This window comes from Nematolebias whitei, chromosome 16 (assembly GCF_014905685.2).
Source record: "Nematolebias whitei isolate Nwh7 chromosome 16, NemWhi1, whole genome shotgun sequence".
Lineage (NCBI taxonomy): Eukaryota > Metazoa > Chordata > Actinopteri > Cyprinodontiformes > Rivulidae > Nematolebias > Nematolebias whitei.
In genome coordinates this window covers 29,811,807-29,831,041 of record NC_056513.1, presented here as the reverse complement: position 1 = coordinate 29,831,041, position 19,235 = coordinate 29,811,807, and the positions used below count along the sequence as shown (strand labels likewise).

At 39.9% G+C, this 19,235-nt stretch overlaps 1 protein-coding gene across 1 annotated transcript in view; it reads left to right on the top strand.

Annotated features, from left to right (window-relative positions):
* The window catches only part of smad1 (SMAD family member 1), a 40,543-nt gene that overhangs the window by 14,491 nt on the left and 6,817 nt on the right, over positions 1-19,235 (top strand). The window contains exons 2-5 of the mRNA XM_037689849.1: positions 8,109-8,656; positions 16,817-17,080; positions 17,164-17,275; positions 17,411-17,417. Of these exons, the coding sequence (XP_037545777.1) occupies positions 8,257-8,656; positions 16,817-17,080; positions 17,164-17,275; positions 17,411-17,417 (783 nt within the window). The 5' untranslated portion in view covers positions 8,109-8,256. The remainder of the gene's footprint in view (positions 1-8,108; positions 8,657-16,816; positions 17,081-17,163; positions 17,276-17,410; positions 17,418-19,235) is intronic.

Here is a 19,235-nt window from a genome sequence, read left to right as displayed (position 1 = left end):
AAAATCCAACATTTTTCAGTCAGGTCATCTGGACAGTTTCTTTTTTTGTGCTGAAACGTTTTGCCTTCGATCCGGAAGGCTTCATCAGTCAAGGAAACACACAACAAAACTGATTCTTCCCCCAACAGCTTACTCCAAAGTGGAACAAACCAGTTCTGCTTGTGATAAGATGGTCTCTTTGGTACGCCCCTCCTCCATTGCCGGCCCTCTTCCTTGTTGACTGTCAACATTCTCCGGATGCATGTAAACACAAAATCGCGAATCTTTTACTCTAATTAACATACGGAAAAAACTAAGTTCCCTCCCCCCATCGTGTCCGTGTAAATTGAGCCTAGTTTTGAATGTCGACAACAAACTGGTTGATCCACTATGAGAAGGTGCTATTTATAAGACTGAGCTGAATACAGCTCGTCAGACTCAAGAAGACTTTCGGATGAAAGATGAAATGTTTCTACGATTTTATTTATTTTTTGTTGTTGTTGTTTTGAACATCCAGAGGACCTGACAACTTTTTTAGAATATACAGTACACACATATCTCCATTGTGTGGGTACTGTATTGTTCTGTTGTTCGGTTTTATGCTGTTAATACAGTTAAAAAAAAAAAAAAACTTCCTGTTTGGCTTAATGTAATTCCATTTTTTCAATTGTAATTTAGTTTTTTCTAATGTGATTCGGGGTACTTCCGCTTCAGCCACTTCCACTTTGGCTTAAAGTAATTCCGTTTTTTCAAATGTAATTCCGTTTTTTCAAATGTAATTCTGTTTTTTTTTTCAAATGTGATTCTGTTTGTTTGTTTTTTTTTCAAATCTAATTCTGTTTTTTCTAATGTGATTCAGAGTACTTCCGCTTCGGCCACTTCTGCTTTGGCTTAATGTAATTCCGTTTTTTCAAATGTAATTCCGTTTTTTCAAATGTTGTTCATTTACACCTTAGGGCCACCGTGTGAATGGTTGTTTGTCTTGTTTCTATGTGTCCCTGTGATGGACTGGAGACCTGTCCAGGGTATACATTGAGGAAAATAAGTATTTGAACACCCTGTGACTTTGCAAGTTCTCCCACTTAGAAATCATGGAGGGGTCTGAAATTTTCATCCTAGGTGCATGTTCACTGTGAGAGACATGATCTAAAAAAAAAATATGGAAATCACAATGTATGATTATTTAATAATCTATTTGTGTGTTACTGCTGCAAATAAGTATTTGAACACCTGTGAAAATCAATGTTAATATTTGGTACATTAGTCTTTGTTTGCAATGACAGAGGTCAAACGTTTCCTGTAGTTTTTCACCAGGTGTGCACACACTGCAGCAGAGATTTTGGCCCATTCCTCCTCACAGATCTTCTCTAGATCAGTCAGGTTTCTGGGCTGTCACAGACATGCATCATGGATCGGAAATCTCTGTAGGTTGGATTGGAAAAATCCGATACGTAAATTATGCTTGTATCAGAGGCTGATACCGAGATTGGATCGGCCCCATCTCTAGTTTTAACAGTAAATGGTAGACAAGACACTATTTTGTATTTACTGTAATATTAGGAATAGTATTTATACAAATCTCATGTAATTAATTCACTTCAGTTCAGTTTATTTATATAGCACCAAGTCACAACAGAAGTTTCTCAAGGCACTGTGGTGGGATTGGAGGCACAGAGTTTAGTGAAGGTGGGCTTGTGATCAGAAGGTCGCTGGTTCAACTCCCTGGACTGACAACATCAAAATGTGGATGGAAAAGGTGAAACACCCACACCTGCCTCCACCCTCATTTGCACCAGTCTGGGCCCTTGAGCAAGGCCATTAACCCCCACCATCTGCTCTTAAACAGGTCCCTCTTGAAAATGAGTCCTCGTGACTCAACGAGACTACCTGTATAAATAAAGGTAAAAAAAAAACAACTACAAAAACATTCACACACATTATAAAAGCCACTTAGTAAAACAAGTCCATGCTCAATAATCCAGGTAAAAAATCCAGGACTTGGACTTTGGTGTTTTCAACCAGTTTGACAAGACTGTCAACAAGGAAGAGGGCCGGTAATGGAGAAGGGGCGTACCAAAGAGACCATCTTATCACAAGCAGAACTGGTTTGTTCTACTTTGGAGTAAGCTGTTGGGGGAAGAATCAGTTTTGTTGTGTGTTTCCTTGACTGATGAAGCCTTCCGGATCGAAGGCGAAACGTTTCAGCACCAAAAAGAAAAAAGAAACTGTCCAAATGACCTGACTGAAAAATGTTGGCACTTAGTAAAAGTTATCTATCTAAGCCAGCAGATTGTGTTGAATCTTCACTTTGTCACAGTCTCCCATCCTGAACAAGCACAAAGGCAACAGTGGAAAGAAAAAACTCCCTTTTAACAGGAAGAAACAAATGCTGTGCATATGAAAATTTGTATGCACAGAATATTCTTACTTGTGCAATTTGAAATTTGTTCATTTGACTATCAGTTTATGCATTTGTGAATCTTGTAGTACACATTGGTAAAACTGTGGTACACTTTTAGATTTTATTGCACACATGCACATCTTGTATGCTTGTGTGCCTACTTCTTAGACTAATTTACCTTCATATGTTTTGACTGTCCTACAGGTATCCAAGCTAGCATTGTTCACGGGCCATACGGCGTCATTTCAAGTTCTTTGAGTAAGCATGTGGTGAGACAAGCATTCTTGTCTCATCACAGGTTGACTGTCATGGATGAAAGCATCCGAAGTATTGGTCTCCAGCTGCAGCTGAATCATAGCAGAAGTTAAGACTGCTCCAGATGTTGCAGATGTAGTTGTAAAATCTTCCATGTGAAATTGATTAAAGTTTGTTTTGTGTGCAGCTGGTTTTAAATTGTGCTGATAAAGCTGATACTGAGAAGTCATCAAAGCACCTTTTTAGCTTCTTATGTGTCTGGTAGGTGGTCCTGATGCATTATGATAGTGCTGTATTTGTCTTTCGTGCTCTTTAAACTCAACTCCCAGGTCAAAAATATGTGATTTTATTTGAAGATGTCCCAAATCAGTCTTTCATCAGAAATTAACAAGGTCATCAAATTTAAAGTGTGCCAGATTCCTCCATGTTCAAATAAAATGAACTCATAAGTGTATTACCTTCCAGCTGCACTGATAAACGGGACAATTTGTTCTTTTTTAAGGAACAAAATGACTGTGTCATAGCTTCAAGGATATTAAAATATGAAGAAACAAAAATGGATAATAAGTCTGGTCTTCTTTATATTACAGGAATATAAAGGAGTTAAACAGAGCTTTGCTACAACGCATACTCCCTTTTTGTTTTTAGGCTATTGCCATACTACACCCATTAAGGGTAGAAATTTTTAGGCACATCACAAATTAATTTAATTAGAATTCAAAGGGCTGGGATGTCATTGAAAATTATTATCGATGCATCTTAATTACCTTTGACACCAGGAAGCAGCAGGTAAGCTTGTGATATTTTAACACCTGACCCTATTTCTCTTCTTTGATTTCACTGAAAGTTTCTTTATTGTTCTAGAAGGGACTACGGCGTATGTGTCAAACTCAAGGCCTGGGGGCCAAATGTGGCCCTCGATGATATCTTATCTGGCCCCCAATATGTTTTTTTGTGTGTGTGTGTGTGATTATGATGTCAAAAGTGCAACAGAGAATGTCAAATGAGACCAATCAAACTCTTTTTGAGGAACCTGCAACCAAGAAAAGATGCTGGGTATCTAACTTGAGTTCATGTAGATTCTGAAACCAGCCCTTAGTTTGAAAAAGGTTTTAATTTCCCCCCATGTTGTAAGTGAGCTTGACACCCCTGGACTACAGGGAGTTCTTGAGCTACAAACCGGATTCCAAAAAAGTTGGGACACTAAACAAATTGTGAATAAAAACTGAATGCAATGATGTGGAGATGGCAAATGTCAATATTTTATTTGTAATATAACAGATGACAGATCAAAAGTTTAATCTGAGTAAATGTAACATTTTAAAGGAAAAATATGTTGATTCAAAATTTCACAGTGTCAACAAATCCCAAAAAAGTTGGGACAAGTAGCAATAAGTGGCTGGCAAAAGGAAATTTAGCATATAACAAACAGCAGACGTTTGCACTGGGCCAGGGGTCATTTAAAATGGAGTGTGGCAAAATGGAAGACTGTTCTGTGGTCAGATGAGTCATTATTTGAAGTTCTTTATGGAACACTGGGATGCCATGTCATCCGGACCAGAGAGGACAAGGATAGCCCAAGTTGTTATCAACGCTCCGTTCAGAAGCCTGCATCACTGATGGTATGGGGTTGCATGAGCGCTTGTGGCATGGGCAGCTTGCATGTCTGGAAAGGCACCATTAATGCAGAGAACTATGTTCAGGTTCTAGAACAACATATGCTCCCATCTAGACGTCATCTCTTTCAGGGAAGACCCTGCATTTTTCAACACGATAATGCCAGACCACATTCTGCAGCAATCACAACATCATGGCTACGTAGGAGAAGGATCCGGGTACTGAAATGGCCAGCCTGCTGTCCAGATCTTTCACCTATAGAGAACATTTGGCGCATCATAAAGAGGAAGGTGCGACAAAGAAGGCCCAAGATGATTGAACAGTCAGAGGCCTGTATTAGACATGAATGGGAGAGCATTCCTGTTTCTAAACTTGAGAAACTGGTCTCCTCTGTCCCCAGACGTCTGTTGAGTGTTGTAAGAAGAAGGGGTGATGCCACACAGTGGTAAAAATGGACTTGTCCCAACTTTTTGGGGATTTGTTGACGCCATGAAATTTGGAAACAACAGATTTTTCCCTTAAAATGATACATTCTCTCTGTTTAAACTTTTGACCTGTGATTTGTGTTCTATTGTGATTAAAATATTAGATGTTGGCACCTCCACATCATTGTATTCAGTTTTTATTCACAATTTGTTTAGTGTCCCAACTTTTTTGGAATCCGGTTTGTACTTTACAAGTCTGCAAACTGCACATATAGCATAAAACTTTCCTGCCTGTTTGCCCATATGATTGACACATGCAGTAGTTGACAAAGATAGAAACTCCTCATCCCATCATAATCTTTAGGGCCAGGAATAACTACAGAGCAGTCTTGATGACGCATTTGTTCCTGCTCATAGAAAATCCAATGTGCATTGAGCATTTCAGTCAGAGAGTGATTCATCATTGATTAATCAGCCTGAATTATGCTTCTGGATTTCTGACAGGCTGTTGGTGATTCCGGGATTACATCTGACCATTCATCCACAACCAAACCTTAAGCATAACGAAAATGTATTTCTAATAAATTAAAAATAAAACTTGCATTCACAGATAGGCCTGTTGCGACAAACAATATATCAATTAATCCCATGATGAATGAAAATTATCAACCTCATTTTCATTTATCAGCTTTATCGTTTCTCGTGTCTCTCTTTCTACTGAAGACACTGGATGACAAAAGGCTCAACTCAGGTGCTCTTCACTGACCCCTCCCTTTCGCTTTTCTCTTTAAAATCTGTTTAACCGTACAGAATCGCGTTTATGGATCATTAAAAGCAGCTAAGCTGAGAAGCTAAGCTAACAGGCCGACCTCAGGAATAAACCTCCGTCTTGTCGATGCTCCAAAATTCACGGTTGAAACGTGCCTTCGTGTAAAAGTTGTTTTTCTCTGCAAACAGAAGCTGAGAACATCTAAAAAAGTTAAATCTGGTCCTCTGGACATTAAAAAAAAAATAAACAAACAAAAAAAAAATTGTAGAAACGTTTCGTCTTTCATTCGAAAGACTTCCTCAGAGGACCAGATTTAACTTTTTTAGATTTTTCTACCTGGATTATTGAGCATGCATCAGGATAAGCTGAGAACTTGTTTACAGATTTTGTAAATTCAAAGCTTTGTGTGAAAAATGCTATGCTAAAGAGCTCAAACCACACAGAGTTTCCACCTTTTCACGTCAAGGGACCTCCCCCTCATTCTTCTTAAAGAGACACCTGCTCAGCTAGCCATCCTTTGGTTCAAACGGTCTTATACTGTCATCAGGTGGTCAAAACAGGTACTACACTCCAAACAAATCAACATTTTTTATAAAATCTGACCATTAATTATTGCTAAATTTCAAACAATATTATTGTTTTTTGCAATAATTTCTGAGACGATTAATCACCCAGCAAAATTTGTTATTGTGACAGGCCTATTCACAGAATTTATTTTAAATTTATTTTTAAAGGTAGAATACTCTGGGTACTGAATTGCATTTGACAATAAATGCTCAATAATTTACAACGAATACGACTGTGATTTGCATCCTTGCAAAATATGAGTAAAGGACACGTAACTATGTAATGAACTCTAAAAAAGTAAAGTCAGATCCTCTGGACTGATTCTTCTTGTTGAAACATTTTGTTTTTTATCCAAAAGTCTTCTTCAGTCTGAGGAGCTGCAACAAACTCAGTCTTATAAATAGCACCTTCTCGTAGTGGATCAACCAGTCTGCTGGGCACAGCCAGAATTAGTAGGTCACATGCAAAAGGAGGACCATCAGCCTAACAACTGATAGTGCCCTGATGGTCGCTTGCTATTCACATAGGGGGACAGTTGGTCACTGCCAACTGCACACACTTTTTTCACTGCCAGAAATCACTCTTTCAGGGATGAAGATGTGCACATCCTTGATAGAGAGGAACGTTGGTTTGAGTGAGGAGTGAAGGAATCCATCTTTGCGAAGAGAAACCGTCCATCATTAAACAGGAGCGGAGGCCTCCATGTTCTTCTTAGGGTGCATTCACACCAGTCCTGTTTAGTCCGCTTTAATCAAACTCTAGTCCATTTGCCTAGAAAGTCCAGTTCATTTGGGGAGGTGTGAAATGCACAATCGAACTCTGATACGGACCAAAAAAGCAAACTCTGGTCCGCCTAAAAACCTAGGTCTCGGTTCGGTTGAAGTGAACTCTGGCGCAGTTCAAATGCAGTATGAATGCAAGCAGACCGGAGACTGTTCCAAAAGTAGGAAGTGGACTACAGCGCAGGGCAAACAAACTTGTATTTCTCTTACCTCATACGGAGCCGTCAGCCACCTTGTGTGAAAAACAACATTTGCCATGATCTTCTGCCTTACCTTCCGCTCATGCTGAGTCCATTGTTGAAAAATGACAAAGCAGAAATCCTAAAACCGCTAAAATTTGACACCACTCCGTTTTTGTTTTTATTTCCAGAAGAAGAAGCAGAAGAAGTGTCTTTTTCTTCAGAGTTTTTTTTTTTTTTTTTTTTGTCGTTTCCTTCAGTAGTTCTTGGTGCAGCGCCACCACAGGTGAGGCGGGGAACAGGTTGGCTCGACTGACTCAGTACAGTGTGAATGCAAACCGCACCAGCTAAAATGTAAACAAATGTTCTGAATATTGGTCCCCAATAGAACCAAGTCTACTGGACTATCAGGTGTGAAAACAACCTTACAATGCTGTTATTGCTAGTATCACTCAGCCTTCTGTGAATAGCAAACAGTCATCGGGACACTAACAATCGGTCATCAGGCTGATGGGCCTCCTTTGTATGTGAACAGCTAATTCTGACTGTCACCAGCAGACTGGTTGAGCCATTACGAGAAGGCACTATTTATAAAGACTGAGTTTGTTGCAGCTCCTCAGACTGACAGTCTTTTGGATAAAAGATTAAATGTTTCAACAAGAAGAATTCATCCAGAGGACCTGACTCAACTGTTTTAGATTTTTTTCTACTTTGATTATTGAGCATGCATCAGGATATTAATGAACTATTTACAATAGATTTGAAATGTTAAGTTCCTTAGCGACTTCTTACTTAAGGTTGTGCTGGCTAGTGTAGTGTGTGTGATGTCACTTCCTGTAAATGACTTTAGTGGTTTGTTGTAATGCGACAAGTCTTATAGAATAGAAACAATCTGGGCAATATGTGGTTGAAACTGAAATCCTTGGAAACTCTCCTGTCACTTTCCCAAAAGCCATGACTGACATGATTATGACAGATTGAGTAGTGATTTCACCATTTGCTTAATTGCTGCTGATGTCTCTTTTTTACTGCAGTTATACAAAAGCAAAAAAAAGTGAAGACATCTGCAAACTGTGAGTAACATTTTTGTTGGAGGTTTTAACTTACACCCACATTATTTTTCTTCTCTTCTAGTGACTCCAAAGACAGAGGGGTTTGGAAGCTGAGACATAACAAGGACGCAAAATTCAGGAATTTTCCCCATTTTTCTTCTGAGACTTGACAGTTCGGCACCACTGCACACGCTTTCTTTAGGAGAGTGGAGGACGGTGACTTGTGCACTATGAATGTTACATCGCTCTTCTCCTTTACTAGCCCTGCTGTCAAACGTCTGCTGGGCTGGAAGCAGGGGGACGAGGAAGAGAAATGGGCAGAAAAAGCTGTGGATGCTCTGGTTAAGAAACTGAAAAAGAAGAAGGGAGCCATGGAGGAGCTGGAGAGGGCTCTCAGCTGCCCGGGTCAGCCCAGTAACTGTGTGACGATCCCACGCTCACTGGATGGACGGCTACAGGTGTCCCACAGGAAGGGCCTGCCACATGTCATTTATTGTCGGGTGTGGCGCTGGCCTGACCTGCAGTCCCACCATGAGCTGAAGGCACTGGAATGCTGCGAGTACCCTTTTGGCTCCAAACAGAAGGACGTGTGTATCAACCCCTACCACTACAAACGCGTGGACAGTCCAGGTGAGCATATATACTCAATATATTTCAGTATACTTAAAACATTGTAGAATATTTTTGGCCCATTCTAATTTTATGTCTTTAAAAAAAAAAAAAGCTTCAGTAATGTGTGCAAATTTAGCAATTTTCTCATATCTCTTCAATTTTTCTTGAAATACTGCTGCACTTTTCATTTACGGCACGGTGGTGCAGTTGGTTGACATGTTGCATCTCAGTGAGTAGGTTGTTGGAAAAAAAAACTGCTAGGGGCTTTTATGGGTAAAGTTTGCATGTTCTATTCGTGCATGTGTGGTTTTCTCCATGCACTTCAGTTTCCTCCCACAGACCAAAAACATGCATGTTAGGCTGATTGGTAACTCGTCCCTAGGTGTGAGTGAGAGAGTGAATGGTTGTTTGTCTATGTGTCCCTGTGATGGACCTGAGACCTGTCCAGGGTGTCCCCCGCCTCTCGCACAGTGATAGCTGGATATGGACACCACCAGTGCCCCCCATGACTCAAAAGGAAGAAGCCAGTAAAGATAATGAATGAATGAATGAATGAATGAATGAATGAATGAATGAATGAATGAATGAATGGATGGATGGATGGATGGATGGATGGATGGACTGTTCATTCCTTCATAGTAATCAATCAGTCAATCGATTAACTTTATTTCTATAAAACTTTTTAAAAACCGCAGGGGTAGCCAAAGTGCTGTACAATAACACAAAAACATAAATTAATTAAGACCATAAAAACATACAAACCATACCCAAAGAAACATAAAAACATACCAGTTTCACGACAGGTGTGTTAAGATGCCATAAAAGATAAGATCACATGTTAAAAGCCAAAGAATAAAAGTGTGTTTTGAAAAGAGATTTAAAAACAAGAGGAGAGGAGGCCTGTCTGACACTTAAGGGTAAGTTGTTCCATAACCTGGGAGCAACAACAGCAAAAGCTCTGTCACCTCTGAGAATCAGCCTAGTTTTAGGGACTGTCAGCAGCAACCGATCAGCTGATCGTAGGGATTGGGGAGGACAGTAAGGCTGAAGCAGCTCAGACAGATATGCTGGGACAAGGTTGTTCAAGCATTTAAAAACAAACAGCAAAAGCTTCAAATGAATTCTTTAGTGCACAGGGAGCCAATGAAGAGATGCCAGGATGGGAGTAATCTGCTCGTGCCTACAGGCCTGAGTTAGCAGGCGAGCAGCAGAGTTCTGCACAAGCTGCAGACGGGCAAGAGAGGTCTGGCTAATGCCTACATACAGTGCATTACAGTAGGCAAGGTGAACTGTGATAAAAGCATGGATTAATTTATCCAAGTCAGGTCTTGCTAAGATTGGTTTCACTTTGGCTATTTGGCGAAGTTGATAAAAACTTTTCTGAACAACACTGCTGATCTGTTTTTCAAATTTAAAATCAGACTCAAACTTCACCCCCAGATTGGTGACACAGTCCCTGAGATAAAATGGTAAATAGCGCCTTTCTATCTTATTTCAAGATACTCCAAGCGCTTTACACTACAGTCTGTGTCCTCATTTACCCATTCATACAGCACTCTACTAGATCTCTACAAAGCTAATTGAACAAATCATTCTAATGAGACTAATCAGTGCTTTATCACATTCATACACCGATGGGACACACATCAGAGGCAACGAGGGGTTCAGTGTCTTGCCCAGGAACACTTCGACATGTGACTGCTGGTGGATTCGAACCCCCAACTCTCGCATTGGAGGACGACTGCTCTAACCACTCAGCCACAGCCGCTGTTATAAAATAATAGTGAGCCAATATCTATGCTGGGAGAGGGACAGCAACTTGGTCCAAACATCATAACTTCAGTCTTGTTCTCATTTAGACTAAGGAAGTTAAGAGAAAACCATGCCTTAACATCATTAAGGCAGTGTGTACGTTTCTGGAATGTGTTGTTTTGTGCCATGGGAAAATAGATCTGGCAATCATCAGCACAGAAGTGAAATGAAACGCCATTTTCCTAAAAACAGAACCAAGAAGAAGTAAGTAAAGTGCAAATAAAAGAGGGCCAAGGATTGAGCCCTGGGGGACACCATGTGGAAGAGGAGCAGTGGAAGACATAAAATTGTCAATTTTTATGCAGAAACTCCTATTAGATAAATACGACAAAAAACAATTGAGGGTGACACCCCTGATACCCACACAGTGCTCACAATGAGAGATTAAAATCCTGTGATCAACAGTGTCAAATGCAGCAGACAAATCTAAGAGTACTAAAACAACAAACTTTTCTGAGTCTATGGACAAGAATATATCATTTGAAACCCTCAAAAGTGCACTCTCTGTACTGTGGCGGGCTTTGAACCCAGACTGAAACGGCTGAGTGATACCATTGTTCTCTAAAAATGGTAGCAACTGGTTGTAATGACAGTAGAAACCTAATAGGGAAAGGTTATCATGTACACCACAATCACAAAATATTAAACTATATAAAACACTTAACAGTAGGAAATTAGCCATAGTTTCATTAAAAAAAAATACAACTAGGCTTGTCACGATTACAAATTTTGCTGGGCAATTAATCGTCTCAGAAATTATTGCGATAAACGATAATATTGTTGGAAATTTGACAATAATTAATAATTATTGTCAAATTTTACAAGAAATGTTGGTTAATTTGTTTTGAGTGCAGTACCTTTTATTTTGACCACAGTATAAGACTGTTTGAACCGAAGGATGGATAGTGAGGGAGCGAGCAGCGTGCCTAAGAAAAATGGGACAGCGACACCTTGATGTGACATGGGCTGTCTCTCTTCGGTTCTCAAAATGGCGGACGTTCGGTGTGGTTTGTGCTCTTTAGCATAGCATTTGTCACACAAAGCTTTTAATAAAAAATAAGTAAACAAGTTCTCAGCTTCTTTTTGTAAAGAAAAATTACTTTTTTACACGAAGGCACGGGTTTCAACTGTGAATTTTGGGGTTTCGGCAGGACAGAGGTTTTTTTCCCGATGTCGGCCTGTTAGCTTAGCTCGTAGCTTAGCTTCTCAGGTTTGTTGCTTTTAATGATCAAAAAATGTGATTTAGGGTGATTAAAATGGATTTTAAAGAGAAAGAGGGGTCGGTGAAGAGCACCGGAGTTGAGCCTTTTGTCATCCAGTCTCTTTAGTAGAAAGAGAGAGACACGAAGAAACGATAAAGTTGATAAATGAAAATGAGGTAGATAATTTTCATTTAACATGCGATTAATTGATTTATTGTTCATTGTGACAGGCCTAGATACAACTAAAAAAATAAAAAAGGCAAATGACCTATTGACAGACACTTGTTTTACATTGAGTTTAAAAAACTTGTACCAACCTTCACAAACAGAAGTTGACAAGATATAAACCACTGTGTGCAGGGTTCTAGATCATTAAAGGCCCTACTGTGTGTGTGTCTGTGTGTGTATGGAGCAGGAAATTCCATGTGAGGGGGAACGAAGTCTTTGTTTTGGGCATGCCCAGTTATATATTTTTGTACACATTCGACCACTGTCAGGGTTTCTCTGAGGACGTCTGGAACAGGAAGACACACACTCCCACACAATAGGAGGAAAGAGTCATTGCCTGCCTTGCACATGTTTTGTTTTAGCATCGAGTGGAGGACACAGGGCTAAGGTGATTCAACCCCACACCACCTGTCTGTCCACACCCTCTACTCCCCTCACACAGTCTATTTTTCCTCCCCTAACACCACCCGCTACACACTCACACATCCTGTCAATCTCGCTTCACATACCACCACTGCTGTCCGCCTGCTCCACATTTAACTTACTGATGTATCGGCATGTTGCAGCGCACAAAGACCACCTTCAGGAATACTGACAGCAGTGCTAGCCTCATCTAAAATTTCAGCACCAGCTTTATTTATCTGTGCAGGTATTTATAGGCACAAGCGAAGCATATCACTGTGTGCCCTCAGCTATGATTTTTATCCCAAGTGACAAATTCCACAAGAACTGCTCACCTTATGTATAAAGTCTTAGAGCAGAAACTCGAGAGTCAAAGTCAAATAATGCTGGCTAAGACCGTCTGGAATCTGACAACAGAAATACGCCGTGACATAAGTGCTCAGAATGTTGAATCATGAGGATTGTCAAAAAGAGAACATTTTGGACCGAGAAGACAGATGGTTTGAGGGTGGGGCGTGAAGGAAGCCATTTATTTAAAATGAGAGAAACCATCTTTAAACAGAGGAGGAGGTCTCAGATTTCAGCCTTCAAAAACCTATAATGCAGCTTTAGGACTGATACCCTACGACGGAGCTTTAGGGCCATGCTAAGCAAAAAAAATTAAAAGTCATAAAATTATGAGAATAAAGTTGAATAAAGTATTAATATTACGAGAATAAAGTCTTACGAGACTTTTTTTTTGCAGCTCGCTTTTTTTTCGCGAGTCAGATCCACAATGTGACCTGTCAATCAATCCATTAGTGTGTGTGTGTTATGTATTGTCATTGTATGTTCCCATACAATGTAGGCGTGTCAGCAAATGATCAATCCAAAGCTAAAGGCTCCTTACCTGCAGAGAGCTGCTGCAGCCCATCAGAGCATACCACCTTACTGTAAGCAGGTTCATAGTCCTGATACTGATAATAATCTGATGCTGATGTGCTGACAGATTAACTATCTCCTTATTTGTAAAACCAATACCAAAGTATAACTTAACAAGATGCTCAAGATTCTTCATTTTATCACAGTTAAAATGCGGTAAACCCTGCTTTGTGTTTGAGTTCAGATAATATTACGATTCAGCTTCGGATTGGTCATTTGCTGAGTTTACATTAGATGTTCGAGCTTTGTGGCTTCAGCGGTGTGTTCCTCTCATTCAGTCCGAAGCAGACAGTCTGATTTCAGTCAGCCGCGCTCAGTCTGCCCGTCTCGAAGGAGGAGCAGACTGAGCATGGCTGACTGAAATCAGACTGTCCACTTCACAGCTTGATTGAATATTTGCAGCCAAGTTATAGTTTACGTTTACCCTCCAGGAGATATTTATCAGTACAACAGTAGACAATTGTAAAAAAAAAAAACGTGAATTGGAAAATAAAAGAAAATTATATATATAAAAAAATAATAATAAAAAAAACTGCTACATTATAAAGCGATGTAAAACACTGAAAACGGGAACAGTGTCGGTTTATGTCATGAACTTAGCAGGTGTTTGAAGCCATTTAATCACTTTAATATCCACTTTAAAGCTAGGAATAAAAAAGAACAAACATTTTTTGTGTTAGCAGGATTTAATTTTAACTTTGAAACTTATCCAACATTAATAAAACTTATGTCAAGTTGCCTTTTGGACATGCATGCATATATTTGTACAAATTGTACTTGCCTTTAGAGATATTACAGCCTCATATAAAGTCAATATTGATGATAATATTGGAATAGTATTGGTATCGGACATAATCCAGATTTAAGTATCGGGATCGGACCGGAAGTAAAAAAAAAAAAGTAGATCGGTGCATCCCTAATTTTTAGTGCATAAAATACATTCTCTCTTTCGCTCTTGACGAAGATGGACGCTTTCACCCTCCCTCCTGCTTTTTTGCTGTCTTGTCCTGTGAACCTCATAAATGTATTATGATATCCTTGTATGTTGCTGTTTATGTTGCAAGGTTGTTTTTTTGCATCTTTTACACTGTGTCCCGGCCAGGTCATGGCGTGACATGATTTTTTTTTAACTTCTTCAACCCTTGTGCTCTCTTTTCCTCATCTACTAAGAGGCGTATTTTGAGTGCATCCGCAGCTTTCTCTCTGCGGTTCTGCTGATCATTTACACAACACCAGTGGCCCCCCCCTTTGAATGTTTCTGAACCCACCTTCCAGAGTGGAGATTTTTCACTGACCGCCCACTGATAATGTAAACATCTCCCGTTGAGGCTTTGTGTTAAACCACATGTGCACACGCACGCGCAGACAGATGCTATATTTCTATCAACATGGCGGTGGACACAGTGCTTTCAGAACTACGACTGATGGAATATATTTTTAATCTCGTAGTTAATCTACATCAGATTCAAGGTGCTGTAATCGACATCTGTGTTGGAAGAGACACAGTCGAATCCAGTTCTAATGTCGCTGTTTATAGAACGTGGCACGCGCACACGTCGTGCTGCACTATGACATACATGTGCTAAATAACGAGTTTAATAATAATAATAATAAACAGTATTTATCTTTAGTTTGAGATATATAATGAAGCTATCTGGACATTATGTAATTCAAATTATGTGATTAAAATTATGCTAAACATATTGCGTGTTATTAAAGTTGAAAATGAAGACATCAGGTTTAATTTATTTATTTATTTATTCAATACCACAAACTGTATGTCACACAAACACTGATAATTAAACGGAACACATAAAAATCATGTTAACTGTAAACTGCATTAATGAACTGGACTCTTGTTTTCATCCTGGAATCTGGTCCCACATTGTTCATCTGGCTCGTTCAGGCTGTCACTCCTTTGATTAATGCAGCTTAAAACATTGAATGGCTTGAATAAAAGAAATGAGGGGAATTTTAAATAAATAGTTCATCCAACATCTCTCTCTTCGACGTCCTCCTGCACTGCACCTGGGCCGAGCCTCGTTCAAAACCGGTCCGCCTGGTGGGAGACAGCTTCTTCTTCTTTCAGGAAAAAATAAAAACTCAGTTCATTGTTTTGTAACCGAAGTAAACACAAGCAAACATTATTAAGAACGTTGATTTACCTGCTGTAAATCAGCTACTGATTATCACGGAGTAACATCGTCGACTCGGTTCTGGTCCACTCAGCGACCGGTGTGGAGCTGTTAGATGAAGCGGTCCCGCTTGGTGTCAAATCTGTTGACTCTTATCCAAAATCCAGCTTTAACTTGTTAAGTTGTTAGCTGAGCTTTTAGCTCACAGGAAAGGACCGGGCCGAGGCAGCACACATACACATTAGGTGAAGGTACAAAATTCACAGCGCCAACTAATGACCTGGCATGGTAACTACAGCAGATTCGGGAGGGCGGGGGGGATTCCTGCGGATACATGTAAACACAAAATCCGACCGTGTCAACGCAAATCTTTTCCTCTAATTAACATACAAAAAAAACTATGTTTCCCCCCATCATGTCCGTGTAAATAGGACCTAAGTTGTATGTAACAGGTCTCTCTTGTAAATGAGTCCCTGAAGCTCAATGGGAACTAACCTGTATAAATAAAGGTCGAATGAAAAATTTTCAGCAAACTCTTAAATATAAGAATTATATATATATATTTTAATCATAGAATAAGGAGGTAACAACAATTTCAAGTACTATAAGCGTTTGCACTAATACGTGAAGAACTTTGAAATTTATGCTAGAACTGAATATACCTGGTTTATAATTAATCACCTCTGATTACATCATGTAATAGCCCCATCCCTTTGTAGGTTACTCATTTCTCTAAACAACTGATTCACATTTACAAAGTAGATCGTAGTTGTATGTAGATCTATTTCAGCAAAACTTTAAGAAAAAAGTAATACAATTGCACAGAAGTTATTCTGATTTATAGTCAGGAAAAGATTAAATCAGCTGACGTTACTAATAAAAATATAATCCAAAGAAAATAAACCAAACCAAAAATAATTTGTTTGTTTTTTTGGCAACCAAAAAAATATAATCTTGTTAATGTGTAAAATCAATCTAATTGGTTGTTCATGCTAAGTCATAACAAGATGGCATTAGTTGTGCTAAAAGTTAATGTTTTACTGACAATTAGTCACTCTTATGTTTAAGATGTTATGTTCTTTTGATAAAGACATCATTATATATTTACTTTATTATAATAAGTCAAATGAAAATGAGTGTTTAGAGGTGTTTCATCTGCAGCCCAACAAGCTAAAATTAGCAAACACTCAGAGTTGATGCTAACATTTAGGTGATCGTTACATTTTTTTTTTTAATTCCATCAATGTTTTAAATGATCCATCTTACTGTGTACAGATTACCTCTCTTCATACTGATATATTTAGAGATTTTCATTAATTGACTTTACCAGACAAAAACAAATGGTTGTCAATTTTAAACTATTTATTACATCTACTTTCATATTACCAACAAAAAGGAAATGCTTATTAACCTAAGAAAATAAGACGAAAAGTCAAATATAAAAACACAACCTTTAAACTGTCCTTTTTTACCTTTAGTGCTGCCTCCTGTGTTGGTGCCAAGGAACAGCGAGTTCAACGCCAAGCATACAATGCTGCCCCGGTTCCGCAACCCTCTGCAGCAAAACGAGCCACACATGCCACAGAATGCCACCTTCCCAGAATCCTTTGCTCAAGCAAACACTGTGCCTTTTCCACACTCATCGGGAAATGGCTTTCCAAACTCGCCGGGAAGTGGCAGCAGCATCACCTTTCCTCATTCACCATCCAGCTCCGACCCCGACAGTCCATTCCAAATGCCAGGTACGATCACTGGACTTTGGCATTTCTTTCACACTGAACCACAGAAACTTACTGCCCTATGTTCTGTGTCCTTTTTAATGCAGAGACTCCCCCTCCTGCCTATGTGCCCCCAGAGGAGCAGATGACTCAGGATTGTCCTCAGCCAATGGACACCAACCTCATACCTCCACTTTTGCCTCTGGAGAGCAACAACCGGTCAGGTAAACAGAGCAGTTTTCATCTCTCTTACATGCACATGTCCTTAGGTGTTAAACGTAATCTTTTATAACCGGTACATTGTTTTTTGGGGTTGTTAAATTTGAAGCCCTGTTTAAAATTTTGGACTTCCAGGCCACCTGTAGCCATTTTTAGTCACTTACACACATTTTTTTTCACAAACTACTTGCACTTTAGTTTGTATTCTTTAATGGGTTTTTTTTTATGTGGTGATCATATTAAGTAATGAGATCAATACATTTTATTAGTTTCAAACTCATATTTCAAATATCCATCCATCCATCCATCCATTTTCTTTACCCGTTTATTCCATTTTGGGTCACGGGGGTCGCTGGTGCCCATGTCCAGCAATCACTGTGCGAGGGGCGGGGTACACCCTGGACGGGTCACAAGTCCATCACAGGGCCACATAGAGACAAACGAGACAAACAACCATTCACTCTCTCACTCACACCTAGGGACAATTTAGAGTTACCAATCAGCCTAACATGCATGTTTTTGGTCTGTGGGAGGAAACCGGAGCACCCGGAGAAAACCCACGCATGCACGGAGAGAACATGCAAACTCCACCCAGAAAGGCCCCTGGACCAGGGTTTGAACCAAGGACCTTCTCGCTGAGAGGCAGCAGCTCTACCAGTTGCGCCACCGTGCTGCCCTTATTTCAAATATCATTAGGTTATTTTAATTTGTTGTGGAATGTTATAATAATGCAGTGACAGTGGGGTGATATTTACAGGGGGGGGGGGGGGGGGCTTACTGTGCTTTCCTGACTATAGAGTGCACCCGAATATAAGCCACACACTAAATAAAATAAAAACATTTTGTACATATACAGACCCTTTCCAAAAAATTAGAATATCATGGAAAAGTTGTTTAATTTCCATAATCCCGTTCAAAAAGTTCATCTTTAATAGATGATAGATTCAGGGCCCACAGTTTAAACAATTTCAAGTATTTGTTTATTTTTACATAATTTGGGCTTCCAGCTCATGAAACCCACAAAACTGGATTTCAAAAAATTTGAATACTGTGGAGAAATCAGACCAAATTTTTCAGGACATGAATGTTGTAAACTGAGTGTGACACACTAATCATCTGCTAAACTCAAAACACCTGCACAGGTTTCCCCAGGTGTCATTAAACTGCTTCAGTTTGGTTCAATTGTCTCAATTCGGTTCAATATGGGGAAGACCGCAGACATAACAACTGGCCAGAAGACCATCATTGATGCCCTCCATAGGATGGGTAAGCCACAAAAGTTCATAGCTAAGGAGGCTGGCTGTTCACAGAGTGCTGTGTCCAAGAATATCAATGGAAAGTCTAGTGGAAGGGCAAAATGTGGCAGAAGAAGATGCACCAGCAAAAGAGATGACCGTGGGCTTCAGCTGATTATCAAACAGAGAAGATTCAGACGCATCCGGGAGATGGGCTACAACTGTCGGGTTCCTCGGGTCAAGCCACTTCTGAACCTGAGCCAACGTAGGAAGAGTCTCAACTGGGCCAAGGAGAAGAAGGGCTGGACCATTGGCCAGTGGTCCAAGGTCCTCTTTTTCCGATGAAAGTAAAGTGTGCCTTTCATTCAGAAATCAAGGTCCAAGGGTTTGGAGGAAGAAGGGTGAGGAACAGAACCCATACTGCTTGAGGTCCAGTGTGAAATATCCAGTCAGTCATTATTTGCGGTGCAATGTCCGGTGCAGGTGTTGGTAAACTCTGCTTTCTTAAATCCAAGGTCACTGCAACGGTCTACCAGAATGTTTTAGAGGACTTCGTTATTACTTCTGCTGAGGATCTGTATGGAGATGCAGATTTCATCTTCCAGCAGGACCTGGCCCTTGCCCATGCCACCAGAAGCACCAAAACCTGGTTTGATGCCCATGCCACAGTGCTTGATCGGCCAGCCAACTCGCTGAACCTAAACCCCATTGAGAATCTATGAGGT